We start from the raw sequence: 13464 nt of genomic DNA, 5'->3' as shown, positions 1-13464 counted from the left end.
ATTCTGAATCAGTGTATCAGTCAGTGTTTCAAAAAAAATCCTCAGCCCTCTGGCTGTTTTTAGCTGACAAGACACAGTCTGTAACCCCGATAGATGCATCCCGACTGACTGACTGAGCAGAGGATTCAAACTTACTGAAACCCCACAGAGCTGTAGCTCAAGCTCTTTGCTGATTCTAACACATCCAAGGTCTCCAAGTGTGGGAAATAAAACACAAGCGGACACACTGTCAGCTCAGGCTCTGGGCCACAAGGATGAGAACCGCAGGCTTCAAAGAGAGAGGAGATGAGAGAGAAAGCCTCCCGCTCATTGAATTTGGGGTAGAATGTCTACAAAGAACAATGAGTCAAGAGTATAGGGGGTGATGGGATACCTTCTCTGTCTGGCTGTATTTAATACTTAAAGGGGTAGTTATGATGTTGTTTTCATGGATGATGTTTATTCTCAACCATGGTGTCTGTGTGTCTGTGTGTCATAAAGTATTCAAAATGTGTTTGTCTCTGATCCAAGTGTGTGTGTTTTCATGACTAAATGTGTCTGTTGTTAGTGAGCCTCCGTTCCACCTGACACGTCGAGGCTGGGGGGAGTTCCCTGTCCGCATCCAGATCCACTTCAAAGACCCCCGCAACAAACGCATAGACATCATACACCACCTTAAGGTCCGATTGTAGATTCATTACAGCTTTATTTGCACTGTAAACGCATGTTTCGTTCACAGAGGAGCACTTCTGTCTCTCTGCGTCTTCCACACTCTGTCTTTCTGTCTCTCTGCGTCTTCCACTCTCTGTCTTTCTGTCTCTCTGCGTCTTCCACACTCTGTCTTTCTGTCTCTCTGCGTCTTCCACTCTCTGTCTTTCTGTCTCACTGCGTCTTCCACTCTCTGTCTTTCTGTCTCTCTGCGTCTTCCACACTCTGTCTTTCTGTCTCACTGCGTCTTCCACTCTCTGTCTTTCTGTCTCTCTGCGTCTTCCACTCTCTGTCTTTCTGTCTCTCTGCGTCTTCCACACTCTGTCTTTCTGTCTCTCTGCGTCTTCCACTCTCTGTCTTTCTGTCTCTCTGCGTCTTCCACACTCTGTCTCTCTGCGTCTTCCACTCTCTGTCTTTCTGTCTCTCTGCGTCTTCCACTCTCTGTCTTTCTGTCTCTCTGCGTCTTCCACTCTCTGTCTTTCTGTCTCTCTGCGTCTTCCACTCTCTGTCTTTCTGTCTCTCTGCGTCTTCCACTCTCTGTCTTTCTGTCTCAATGCGTCTTCCACTCTCTGTCTCACTGCGTCTTCCACTCTCTGTCTTTCTGTCTCACTGCGTCTTCCACTCTCTGTCTTTCTGTCTCACTGCGTCTTCCACTCTCTGTCTCACTGCGTCTTCCACTCTCTGTCTCACTGCGTCTTCCACTCTCTGTCTTTCTGCGTCTTCCACTCTCTGTCTCTCTGCGTCTTCCACTCTCTGTCTCACTGCGTCTTCCACTCTCTGTCTCACTGCGTCTTCCACTCTCTGTCTCTCTGCGTCTTCCACTCTCTGTCTCTCTGCGTCTTCCACTCTCTGTCTCACTGCGTCTTCCACTCTCTGTCTCACTGCGTCTTCCACTCTCTGTCTCTCTGCGTCTTCCACTCTCTGTCTCACTGTCTCACTGCGTCTTTCACACTCTGTCTTTCTGCGTCTTCCACTCTCTGTCTCACTGCGTCTTCCACTCTCTGTCTCACTGCGTCTTCCACTCTCTGTCTCTCTGCGTCTTCCACTCTCTGTCTCTCTGCGTCACTCTGTCTTCCACTCTCTGTCTCTCTGCGTCACTCTGTCTTCCTCTCTCTGCGTCACTCTGTCTTCCTCTCTCTGCGTCACTCTGTCTTCCACTCTCTGTCTCTCTGCGTCACTCTGTCTTCCACTCTCTGTCTCTCTGCGTCACTCTGTCTTCCACTCTCTGTCTCTCTGTCTTCCACTCTCTGTCTCACTGCGTCACTCTGTCTTTCACTCTCTGTCTCTCTGCGTCACTCTGTCTTCCACTCTCTGTCTCTCTGCGTCACTCTGTCTTCCACTCTCTGTCTCTCTGCGTCACTCTGTCTTCCACTCTCTGTCTCTCTGCGTCACTCTGTCTTCCACTCTCTGTCTCTCTGCGTCACTCTGTCTTCCACTCTCTGTCTCTCTGCGTCACTCTGTCTTCCACTCTCTGTCTCTCTGCGTCACTCTGTCTTCCACTCTCTGTCTCTCTGCGTCACTCTGTCTTCCACTCTCTGTCTCTCTGCGTCACTCTGTCTTCCACTCTCTGTCTCTCTGCGTCACTCTGTCTTCCACTCTCTGTCTCTCTGCGTCACTCTGTCTTCCACTCTCTGTCTCTCTGCGTCACTCTGTCTTCCACTCTCTGTCTCTCTGCGTCACTCTGTCTTCCACTCTCTGTCTCTCTGCGTCACTCTGTCTTCCTCTCTCTGCGTCACTCTGTCTTCCTCTCTCTGTCTCTCTGCGTCACTCTGTCTTCCACTCTCTGTCTCTCTGCGTCACTCTGTCTTCCACTCTCTGTCTCACTGCGTCACTCTGTCTTTCACTCTCTGTCTCTCTGCGTCACTCTGTCTTCCACTCTCTGTCTCTCTCTGTCTTCCTCAAAAGAGGACTCTTGGATGCCAGTTAAGTGTAGTGGTTCTTTAAAGTTGTATTAGTCTAGCTACTGTCTAGCTACTGTCTAGCTACTGTCTAGCTACTTGAGAATGTTCTAAAGGTTCCTCACAGGCTTTTGATTTCTTAAGTGAGATTCACTGATATGGTTTCTTCTTTTTTTACACAGTTTTGAATGTTTTCTTTTACTGTTAATTTGTTACTCAGTCATTCTCTTTCTCTATATAAAAGTGCATAATAAATCCTACTGTCTCTCCCTATAGCTCGACAGAACTTACACAGGCCTGCAGACACTGGGGGCAGAAACAGTAAGTCTGTTATTCATTTACTGTGTTCAAACTTCTCTATCAAGTCTACTAGCAAGACACCTGTCTTACATTTCATGGGACCATAGCCCCAGCTTTGATCTCAAACTTGACTCGTTGTGTTGAATACACCGTTTTTTGTTTGTTTTTTTACCACTGTGAACGTTGACCCTTGAACTTACTTTCCTCTCAGGTGGTGGATGTCGAGCTCCACAGGAACTCCCTGGGGGACGACTATGTGCTCTCTTCCTCCTCCCACGGCCACCACCACCAGCGTGAAGCCAGTCCCTCGTCCCCATCCTTCCTGCCCCAAACCCCAGGTCCTCTCTCTGGCCGCTGCAGCTCTCCACTCCCCCTCTCACAGGACAACCACTCCACCACCGCAGAGAAAGGTGAGATACATGGGAGGTTATATACATTCAAGTCCCCTTTTTACTCAAACTGGGTCCATGAGGATGAGTTGGTTATTTGAATCAGCTGTGTAGTGCTAGGGCGAAACCCAAACCGTGCACCCAGGGGGGACCCTAGGACTGTGTTTAGGAGACCCTGGTCTATATCATAGAAGATTCAAAGAAGATCCGAACACACTGCAGAACATGGAGCTGTTTCCTTTGGAATTATGTCAGTTTCTCCTTTTCAGTGAATCACCACCTGTCCAAGTGTGCCATGATTTTCTACAATTTCTCTTTTTTGTTTCTTTAAATCCTTTCCCTCGCAGGCCTATAGTGAATTATTAATGACTGGACTGAGAAATAATCTCTCTCTGCCTATCTCTCTGTGCCAGGATGAGGATAATTATAATGAAGATTATGCCTAGAGTGGATTTTAATGGTTATCATCGTCCTCACTCCTCTCTCTCTCTCTCTCTCCATTTCTTTCTCTTTATTATATTCCCCTCCGTCTAGGTCTGCCTGTCAAAACCGAGACTGGGAGGTCTGGGGTGTACAGCGCGCCCCCCTCGGCTTCGGAACGCACCCCATCCCGTCCTAAAGTCACAGAGAAGATCACACTGGGTTCCCATGGCAACTCGGCCTTCCAGCCAATCACGGCCAGCTGTAAGATCGTCCCCCAGGGACAGTTGCCCAGCCCCTCCGAGTCCCCCGGGAAATCCTTTCAGCCAATCACCATGAGCTGTAAGATTGTGTCAGGTAACTACCTCCCAATGGGATCTGGCTGTACTGGAGTGGGGGGAGGGAAGGGCTTGTGAGTTGATTAATAATTCAATGGTGTTATTTAGATGTTTGTTTTCATAGTCAGTCAGACCCACTCTTAGTGTCAGTGGAGACTTTTGTTTGTTTTGTTATTCCCCACCACCATTAAGAAACTATAGGGCCAAACTCAGTTTTTAAACACCGTCTCTTTTAAGATTGAAAAGGTTTTTGTATTTCAAAAGTGAGGCACAAGCGCATTAAGGAAATCTTTAAATCGATTTTTGTTCATGGGCTTTTTTTTTAAGATACAGAGCTTTAGAAAAATAGCATGTTTTAAAATGAATATCTTTATAATGAGCATGTTGTTTGTGATTTTGTTTTGATCCCAAAGGTTCACCCATCTCCACACCCAGCCACTCGCCCCTCCCCCGTATCCACACCTCCACCCCGGTTCACACCAAACAGGGCTCCTCCGTACTCAACAACCCTTACATCATTGTCGACAAGCCCGGCCAGGTCATCGGCATGGCAGCGAACTCCGGCGCCTCCACAGGTACGCTACTGCTCCGCTCGACAGCTCCACTCTTTCCCCTAGATTCTAGACACTGATCTAAGAACAGTTTTGCTGGTTTTCCCTAATGGTTAAAGTTATGATTTGGGTTAGGTTTTTGGGTTAGCTCCTGCAGCATAATGTGAGGATGTACTGTAGACTGTGCCTCCCACACAGCAGATGATAATGGTGTTGTAGGCTCTCCTCGGCCACTGTAGGGCCAACGTTCCCCTCCCACACACCACCGTTACAAACATCCCAAGGCTGAATCTAGTGCACTCTTACTTCTCTCCTCTGATAAACCTCCACAGTTGACTATATTCTCTAAGCCTGAACTCTTTCAGTTGTCTCCTCTCTCTCTCCCTCCTTCTGTCTCTCTCTCCATAAACCATGACTTGATGCTGCAGCTTTTTGATGGTATGAGAGGGGCTTCCATTGTGACAGGAACTACTGCTGTACTGCTGTGTTCAGCTTTTTGATGGTATGAGAGGGGCTTCCATTGTGACAGGAACTACTGCTGTACTGCTGTGTTCAGCTTTTTGATGGTATGAGAGGGGCTTCCATTGTGACAGGAACTACTGCTGTACTGCTGTGTTCAGCTTTTTGATGGTATGAGAGGGGCTTCCATTGTGACAGGAACTACTGCTGTACTGCTGTGTTCAGCTTTTTGATGGTATGAGAGGGGCTTCCATTGTGACAGGAACTACTGCTGTGTTCCGTGGCTCAGTGTCCAGGACAGATTACTGGACAGTGCAGGGGGAGGGGGTTCGACATTCAGAGGTGTGTGTGCTGGTGTGTCAGATTGCTATTTATAGCCCTCGCAGGTATACAGCGTGGGAGGCTGTGTGTGAGATTGAGAAATTCTTTTGGTTTTGTGTATGCCAGTAACTTTGATGGGGGTGGTGGCCACAAAAAAATCTGAACTCATCATGAGGGGCTGCAGTGCCACATGCAGACCCACACATGCAGTCAGAGCCTATCGCTAGCCTTTTGGGGGCCCTAAGTGAAATTAGTATGGGGCAGAGAGAAAAATGTGCAGTTTTACAGCAAATGTTCTGCAATTCTACACATTTTTCCATAGGCGGAGAGAAATGTTTGCAGTTTTTAATATGGTGTCTGAGTGAGAGTGACTAACAAAATCAATGGGCGACCCTCGGTCGGGAATTCGACCATGATTACTACGAGTTGAAATCGCTGTTTAGACGAACTTACCAATCTAAAAATTGGTAAATGACTGACATAACAAGAGCAAAACTGCTGATGCACAACCTAAGTTGGAAATAGCACCTTGTGTATTCTACAGTCAATTGAGACCCTGACTGAGTTCCAAAAAATATATATACAGTACCAGTCAAAAGTTTGAACACACTTACTCATTCAAGGGTTTTTCTTTATTTTTACTATTTTCTACATTGTAAAATAATAGTGAAGACATAAACTATGAAATAACACATATGGAATTATGTAGTAACCAAAAAGTGTTAAACAAATCAAAACATATTTTATAAACTCAGCAAAAAAGAAACGTCCCTTTTTCAGGACCCTGTCTTTCAAGATCATTTGTAAAAATCCAAATAACTTCACAGATCTTCATTGTAAAGGGTTTAAACACTTTCCAGTGCTTGTTCAATGAACCATAAACTATTAATAAACATGCACCTGTGGAACGGTCGTTAAGACACTAACAGCTTACAGACGGTAGGCAATGAAGGTCACAGTTATGAAAACTTAGGACACTAAAGAGGCCTTTTTACTGACTCTGAAAAACACCAAAAGAAAGATGCCCAGGGTCCCTGCTCATCTGCGTGAACGTGCCTTAGGCATGATGCAAGGAGGCATGAGGACTGCAGATGTGGCCAGGGCAATAAATTCCAATGTCCGTACTGTGAGACGCCCAAGACAGAGCTACAGGGAGACAGGACGGACAGCTGATCGTGCTCGCAGTGGCAGACCACGTGTAACAGGATCGGTACATCCAAACATCCCACCTGGAGGACAGGTACAGGATGGCAACAACAACTGCCTGAGTTACAGCAGGAACGCACAATTCCTCCATCAGTGCTCAGACTGTCCGCAATCTGCTGAGAGAGGCTGGACTGAGGGCTTGTAGGCCTGTTGTAAGGCAGGTCCTCACCAGACATCACCGGCAACAACGTCGTCTTTGGACACAAACAGGACTGGCAAAAAGTGCTCTTCACTGACGAGTCGCAGTTTTGTCTCACCAGGGATGATGGTCGGATTCGCAATTATCATCCAACGAATGAGTGTTTCACCTAGGCCTGTACTCTGGAGCGGGAGCGTTTTGGAGGTGGAGGGTCCGTCATTGTCTGGTGCGGTGTGTCACAGCATCATCGGACTGAGCTTGTTGTCATTGCAGGCAATCTCAACACTGTGTGTTACAGGGAAGACCTCCTCCTCCCTCATGTGGTACCCTTCCTACAGTCTCATCTACAATCTCATCCTGACATGACCCTCCAGCATGACAATGCCACCAGCCATATTGCTCGTTCTGTGCGTGATTTCCTGCAAGACAGGAATGTCAGTGTTCTGCCATGGCGAAGAGCCCGGATCTCAATCCCATTAAGCACGTCTGGAACCTGTTGGATTGGAGGTTGCCTTGGTGGAAGAGCGGGGTAACATCTCACAGCAAGAACTGGCAAATACTGACTGTCAGATACTGACTGTTACTTTTGATTTTGACCCCCCCCCCCCTTTGTTCAGGGACACATTATTCCATTTATGTTAGTCACATGTCTGTGGAACTTGTTCAGTTTATGTCTCAGTTGTTGAATCTTGTTATGTTAATACAAATATTTATACATGTTAAGTTTGCTGAAAATAAACGCAGTTGACAGTGAGAGGACGTTTCTTCTTTTGCTGGGTTTATTTAAGATTCTTCAAAGTAGCCACCCTTTGCCTTGATGACAGCTTTGCACACCCTTGGGATTTTCTCAACCAGCTTTATGAGGAATGCTTTTCCAAGTGTCTAGAAGGAGTTCTTACTTATGCTGAGCAATTGTTGACTGCTTGTCCTTCACTCTGCGGTCCATCTCATCCCAAACCATCTCAATTGAGTTGAGGTCGGGAGATTGTGGGGCCCTGCAGAATGCTGTGGTAGCCATGCTGGTTAAATAAATCACAGACAGTATCACCAGCAAAGAACCCCTACACCATAACACCTCCTCCTCCATGCTTTACGTTGGGAAATACACATGCGGAGATCATCTGTTTACCCACACCGTGTCTCAGCGGTTGGAACCAAAAATCTTCATCAGACTCATCAGACCGAAGAACAGATTTCCACCTGTCTAATGTCCATTGCTCGAGTTTCTTGGCCCAAGCAAGTCTCTTCTTCTTATTGGTGTCCTTTAGTTGTTGTTTTTTTGCAGCCATTCAACTATGAAGGCCTGATTCACGCAGTCTTCTCAGAACAGTTGATGTTGATATTTTTCTGTTACTTAAACACTAGCATTTATTTGGGGTGCAATTTCTGAGGCTGGTAACTCTAATGAACTTATCCTCTGCAGCAGAGGTGACTCTGGGTCTTCCTTTCCTGTGGCGGTCCTCATTAGAGCCAGTTTCATCATAGCGGTTTTTGCGACTGCACTTGAAGAAACTTTCAAAGTTCTTGTAATTTTCCAGATTGACGGACCTTCATGTTTTAAAGTAATGATGACTGTCGTTTCTCTTTGCTTATTTGAGCTGTTCTTTCCATAATATGGACTTAGTCTTTTACCAAATAAGGCTGTCTTCTGTACACCACCCCTATCTTGTCACAACACAACTGATTGGCTCAAACGCATTAAGAAGGAAAGAAATTCCACAAATTTACTTAAGGCACACCTGTTTACTGAAATGCATTCCAGGTAACTATCTCATGAAACTGGTTGAGAGAATGCCAAGAGTGTGCTACGCTGTCATCAAGGCAAAGGGTGGCTCACCTTGGTTTCACCAGACCAGAGAATCTTCTTTCTTGGTCAGAGTCCTTTAGACCTCTTGGCAAACTCCAAGTAGGATGTTGTGCCTTTTACTGAGGAGTTGCTTCCCTCTGGCCACTCTACCATAAAGGCCTGATTGGTGGAGAGGTGCAGAGATGTTTGTCCTTCTGGAAGGTTCTCCACAGAGGAACTCTGGAGCTCTGTCAGAGTGACCATTGGGTTCTTGGTCTCCTCCCTGACCAAGGCCCTTCTCCCCCGATTGTTCAGTTTGGCTGGGCGGCGAGCTCTAGGAAGATTGAGGCCACTGTGTTCTTGGGGACCTTCAATTCTGCAGAATTTTTTAGGTACCCTTCCTCAGATCTGTGCCTCAACACAATCCTGTCTCGGAGCTCTACGGACAATTCCCTCAACCTCATGGCTTGTTTTTTTCTCTGACTCTGTGGGACCTTATATAGACAGGTGTGTGCCTTTCCAAATCATGTCCAATCAATTGAATTTACCACAGGTGGACTCCAATCAACTTGTAGAACCATCTCATGGATGATCAGTGGAAACAGGATGCACCTGAGCTCAATTTCGAGTCTCAAAATGGTCTGAATACTTATGTAAATATGTTTTTCCTTTTGTTTTTTTTATCTAAGAAATCTAAAAACCATTATGGGGTATTGTGTGTAGGTTGATGAGGGAAAACAAATATTTAATCCATTTTAGAATGAGGTTGTAACGTAACAAAATGTGTAAAAAGTAATCGGGTCTGAATTCTTTCCGAATGCATTGTATATATTTTTTGCTTTTGTAATTTGATCCGGGGCTTACATTATTTTGTGCACAGGGCTGCCAGTTGCCCATCCCTGGTGTATACTGACTAGGCTACGCTTCATTGTAAATTCAATTACAGAATGTGTGTGTTGGCATTTGGCCGTTCAATGTATCAGTGTCAGTCTCAAGTGGAGCACAGTGAAATCACATTCTCCCACTGCTGTACTTCAGCGCTTTGTAGCTACCATTCACATTCCAGTCATGTGCTCTGCTCTCCCACACAGCCTCTCCCATATCCCATACATCCACCAACGCTTAGTTTCAACTGATCCAGGGCGGGCGGAGAGGTTTAAAGTGTTCCAGGTTATTTCAAGCTGATGTTGGAGTTTGAGCTGATTCACTTAGTTTTCCTTAGTTTCTCTTTTTCTCTCAATAGCTTAGTTTTAGTGCTGTAACCCACCTTAAGCTTTTGAATTCAATATCACTGTGAACCTGACAGATGTCATTACCAGGACCCAGTCTCAGGGCAGTGACCAAAATACATTTAGATAATTGATTGATGGTTTCTGTCTTACAGGAAGTCCCACAGCCAAGCAGTCGGTTGCGGCCCAGGTGACTCGCTCTCCGGCCCCCAAGGTTCACACAGGCAGCTTCCTGTCCTCAGGGGTCAAGGTGAGTTACACAGAGCTGACATAGACAATGGCTGGGTCACCACGGTAAAATATTCAGGAAAACCGTTTCATATCCAGGGCCCGATTTCCCAAAAGCATCTTATGGCTAAGTTCATTGTTAGAAGCTTCACAGGGGGGGTTACATTTAGGGGTTAAATCTCAGAATTGTTTACCAAAACCATTGTTATTAACGTTGCACTTGAAAACACGCGTAATCTAACACCTGCCTCAGACAACTCATAGAACAGCTAAGTGAGTCATTAGATGCTTGTTTGTGCTTCACATTATACACAGATAAACAGAATCGCACTAGCTGTGTTTGAATACTCATACTAACCGCACTAACTGTGCAATTTGTGAGGTGAATTGAGTATATAGTATGGTTATTGGTCATAGTATGATGTAGTTAGTATGCCAAAAGTTCCCAGATGTTGTACTAAATTCGCTAAAATATGAAGTATATATGCAGAGGACACTATTTCTGTACATTAGGGCCCATATGCAGTTCTTCAGGAAATGGGCGTGGCTTCACATCCTGTTCAGATTTGGCGGAAATATGCAGACAATGAGAACGGATACAAGTTCATTGCTTTAACTAATTATGACAAATGTTGAACAATGTAATAAAGTAATGACTTTTCAAATAAGTTACCTTACAGCATATGTTGGTTGACAATTTGTTAACTACGCTGTCCTTACGAACCACATAGCATATCATTACAGCAGTATGTACCGGTATGTTAGCTAGCTACTTATATATCAAACTTGCCAGTATATTAACTATAGACTAACGACCCAGCGTTTATTGACTTGGTTATTCCCGCCATTCTTAGCTTAGCTAAATGTTATAGACGTTGAGCGTACTCAATGGGTGCTTTCGTAAATTCAGTCTGGCCATCTACTCGGATTTCAGAGTACTCTCGTCTGAGGACCAGAGTACAGAATAAGGAATTTAAGAGCACTCCACACCCGTTGAATATGTCTGCAAAAAGCGTAATTAAATTGTTGCCAGCAGCACAGTTAGTCACCAATGCCCTAGATAACATGAAAACAGCCTAACCAGCTCTACTAGGGCGAGTAAAATGGTCAGAGTCTTCCCATTTGTGTCTAGCAAGTTAGCCGACTTTAGCTTGGGTGCTTGACTGCCGTTGTAATGTCAGAACGCTCAAATCAACCTTACTCCTCGGCCCGAGCGTCCAGTGTGCGCTCCGAGAACTGCACGCTCTGAATTTACAAACGGACCATCTGACAACGCACTGAATTTACAAACGGACCATCTGACAACGCACTGAATTTACAAACGGACCATCTGACAACACTCTGAATTTACAAACGGATCATCTGACAACACTCTGAATTTACAAAACGGTCCATCTGACAACACTCTGAATTTACAAACGGACCATCTGACAACACTCTGAATTTACAAACGGACCATCTGACAACGCTCTGAATTTACAAACGGTCCATCTGACAACGCTCTGAATTTACAAACGGACCATCTGACAACGCTCTGAATTTACAAACGGACCATCTGACAACACTCTGAATTTACGAGTGCACTCTGGCTCTGGAGAAATCTTAACGCTACAGCAATACAACAATTCTATGCTTCCAACTTTGTGGCAACAGATTGGGGAAGGCCCTGTCCTGTTTTAGCATGACAATGCCCCTGTAAACAGAAATGTTTGCCGAGATCAGTGTGGAAAGACCTGACTGGCCTGCACAGAGCCCTGATCTCAACCCCATCTAACACCTTTGGGATGAATTGGAGCGCCGACTGCGAGCCAGGCCTAAACGCCCAACAACAGTGTCCGAACTCACTAATACTCTTGTGGCTGAATGGAACCAAGTCCCCACAGCAGTGTTCCAACATCTAGTGGAAGCCTTCCCAGAAGAGTGGAGGCTGTTATAGCAGGAAAGGGGGGACCAACACCGTATTAATTCCCATGATTTTGGACTGTGATGTTTGACATGCAGGTGTCCACATACTTTTGGCAATGCCAATGAGTCTGAGAGTGGTTACATTTCTCCAGCCCCAACCCCTTAGCTTTTTACCCAAGTGGTGGGATATGCCTTGTTATTATTTCAACTGCAGATTGCCCCTTTCCATTTTAAACCCTGAATACACAGGAGTCTTCCATGAATGACTTTGATCACTAAAGTCTTAACCTGTCATGAGTACTTTTCATAGAACTCTTTCTGACCGAACAGTGTTGAGCTTCCAGGAGATTTATGTCAGAGCCAACCCAGCAGTCTGTGTGGTATAGTGACTTCCTGTCTCTGTAGACACTTCCTCCCTTGAACAACACTCTCGCTCTCTCGCTCTGTGTATTATTAATAGTGTGCCACTCTGCCAGGGTGCTATCTTCAGCAGCTGTAGGCAGCCACTTGGCAAGACATTTAACTGGGACATCATTCTAAAAGGGAATTGCATTGCAGAGGGAATAACTGCAAGGTTCTATATCTAAACACACGTGTTTGTTTTGCTCTCCTTGTGGGGACCAAACAATTGATTCCCATTAAAAAATTATACTTTCCCTAACCCCTAAATGTAACCCTTAACCTAACTTAAACCCAACCCTAATTGCTTCCCTAACCCCTAAATGTAACCCTTAACCTAACTTAAACCTAACCCTAATTGTTTCCCTAACCCCTAAATGTAACCCTTAACCTAACTTAAACCTAACCCTAATTGTTTCCCTAACCCCTAAATGTAACCCTTAACCTAACTTAAACCTAACCCTAATTGTTTCCCTAACCCCTAAATGTAACCCTTAACCTAACTTAAACCTAACCCCTAAATGTAACCCATAACCTAACTTAAACCTAACCCTAATTGTATCTCCTAAGCCTAAAATAGCCTTTTTCCTTGTGGGGACCCACAGGTCTGAATGTTCCTTGTACTATCCTTTTGAGGACTTCTGGTGTCAAACCCCTGTAATAAAATCAACCCACTCCCCAAACTCTCCACAGATGATGAAACCCAATTTCAGGGCAGATGAATTCCGACAGTACTGTAGGCAGGAACGCTGTGCTGCTGTGATACTCAAACAAGCATCAAACTTGAACCCACAGCACTGTTTCTTTCTCTGCTGGGCAGCACCAAGCCTTCTCTCTCTGCGGGGGCTGAAAATAAAACCGGGTCCTTTGTGATCTGTCAGTCGCTGTCATTAAAACCAATGCCTAATCACAACAATGATATTGACTTATTGTATTAACTATCCAATGGTGAGTGCTCACTCTTTTTTGCTTTGCTGTTTTTTTCTAGCCTGTTTCGAATGGGACAGAATTTTTAATACCTCTTGACTTATTCCACATTTTGTTCTGTTTACAGCCTGAATTCAAAGTGGGTTAAAAAAAAGTCTCTAAGTGCTTTCCACACCTGTTTTGTGCAGCATTTGTCCATTTATTCTTTTAAAAAAAAAATGCTTTCAAACTGTGAAATTGGTTCTTGATCATTGTTAGACAACCATTTTCAGATCTTGCAAT

The 13464-nt window shown here is 45.1% G+C and overlaps 1 protein-coding gene across 5 annotated transcripts in view; it reads left to right on the top strand.

Moving 5' to 3' along the window:
* The window catches only part of yeats2 (YEATS domain containing 2), a 60191-nt gene that overhangs the window by 13937 nt on the left and 32790 nt on the right, over positions 1-13464 (top strand). For all 5 annotated transcript variants that reach the window (XM_035788586.2, XM_052464012.1, XM_035788585.2 and 2 more), the window contains 6 exons: positions 548-659; positions 2862-2906; positions 3097-3295; positions 3809-4051; positions 4446-4607; positions 9879-9973. In XM_035788586.2, the coding sequence (XP_035644479.1) occupies positions 548-659; positions 2862-2906; positions 3097-3295; positions 3809-4051; positions 4446-4607; positions 9879-9973 (856 nt within the window). The remainder of the gene's footprint in view (positions 1-547; positions 660-2861; positions 2907-3096; positions 3296-3808; positions 4052-4445; positions 4608-9878; positions 9974-13464) is intronic.

This window comes from Oncorhynchus keta, chromosome 15, assembly GCF_023373465.1.
Source record: "Oncorhynchus keta strain PuntledgeMale-10-30-2019 chromosome 15, Oket_V2, whole genome shotgun sequence".
Classification (NCBI taxonomy): domain Eukaryota; kingdom Metazoa; phylum Chordata; class Actinopteri; order Salmoniformes; family Salmonidae; genus Oncorhynchus; species Oncorhynchus keta.
Note: the sequence above shows the minus strand (reverse complement) of the source record. Positions and strands in the feature narration are given on the sequence as shown.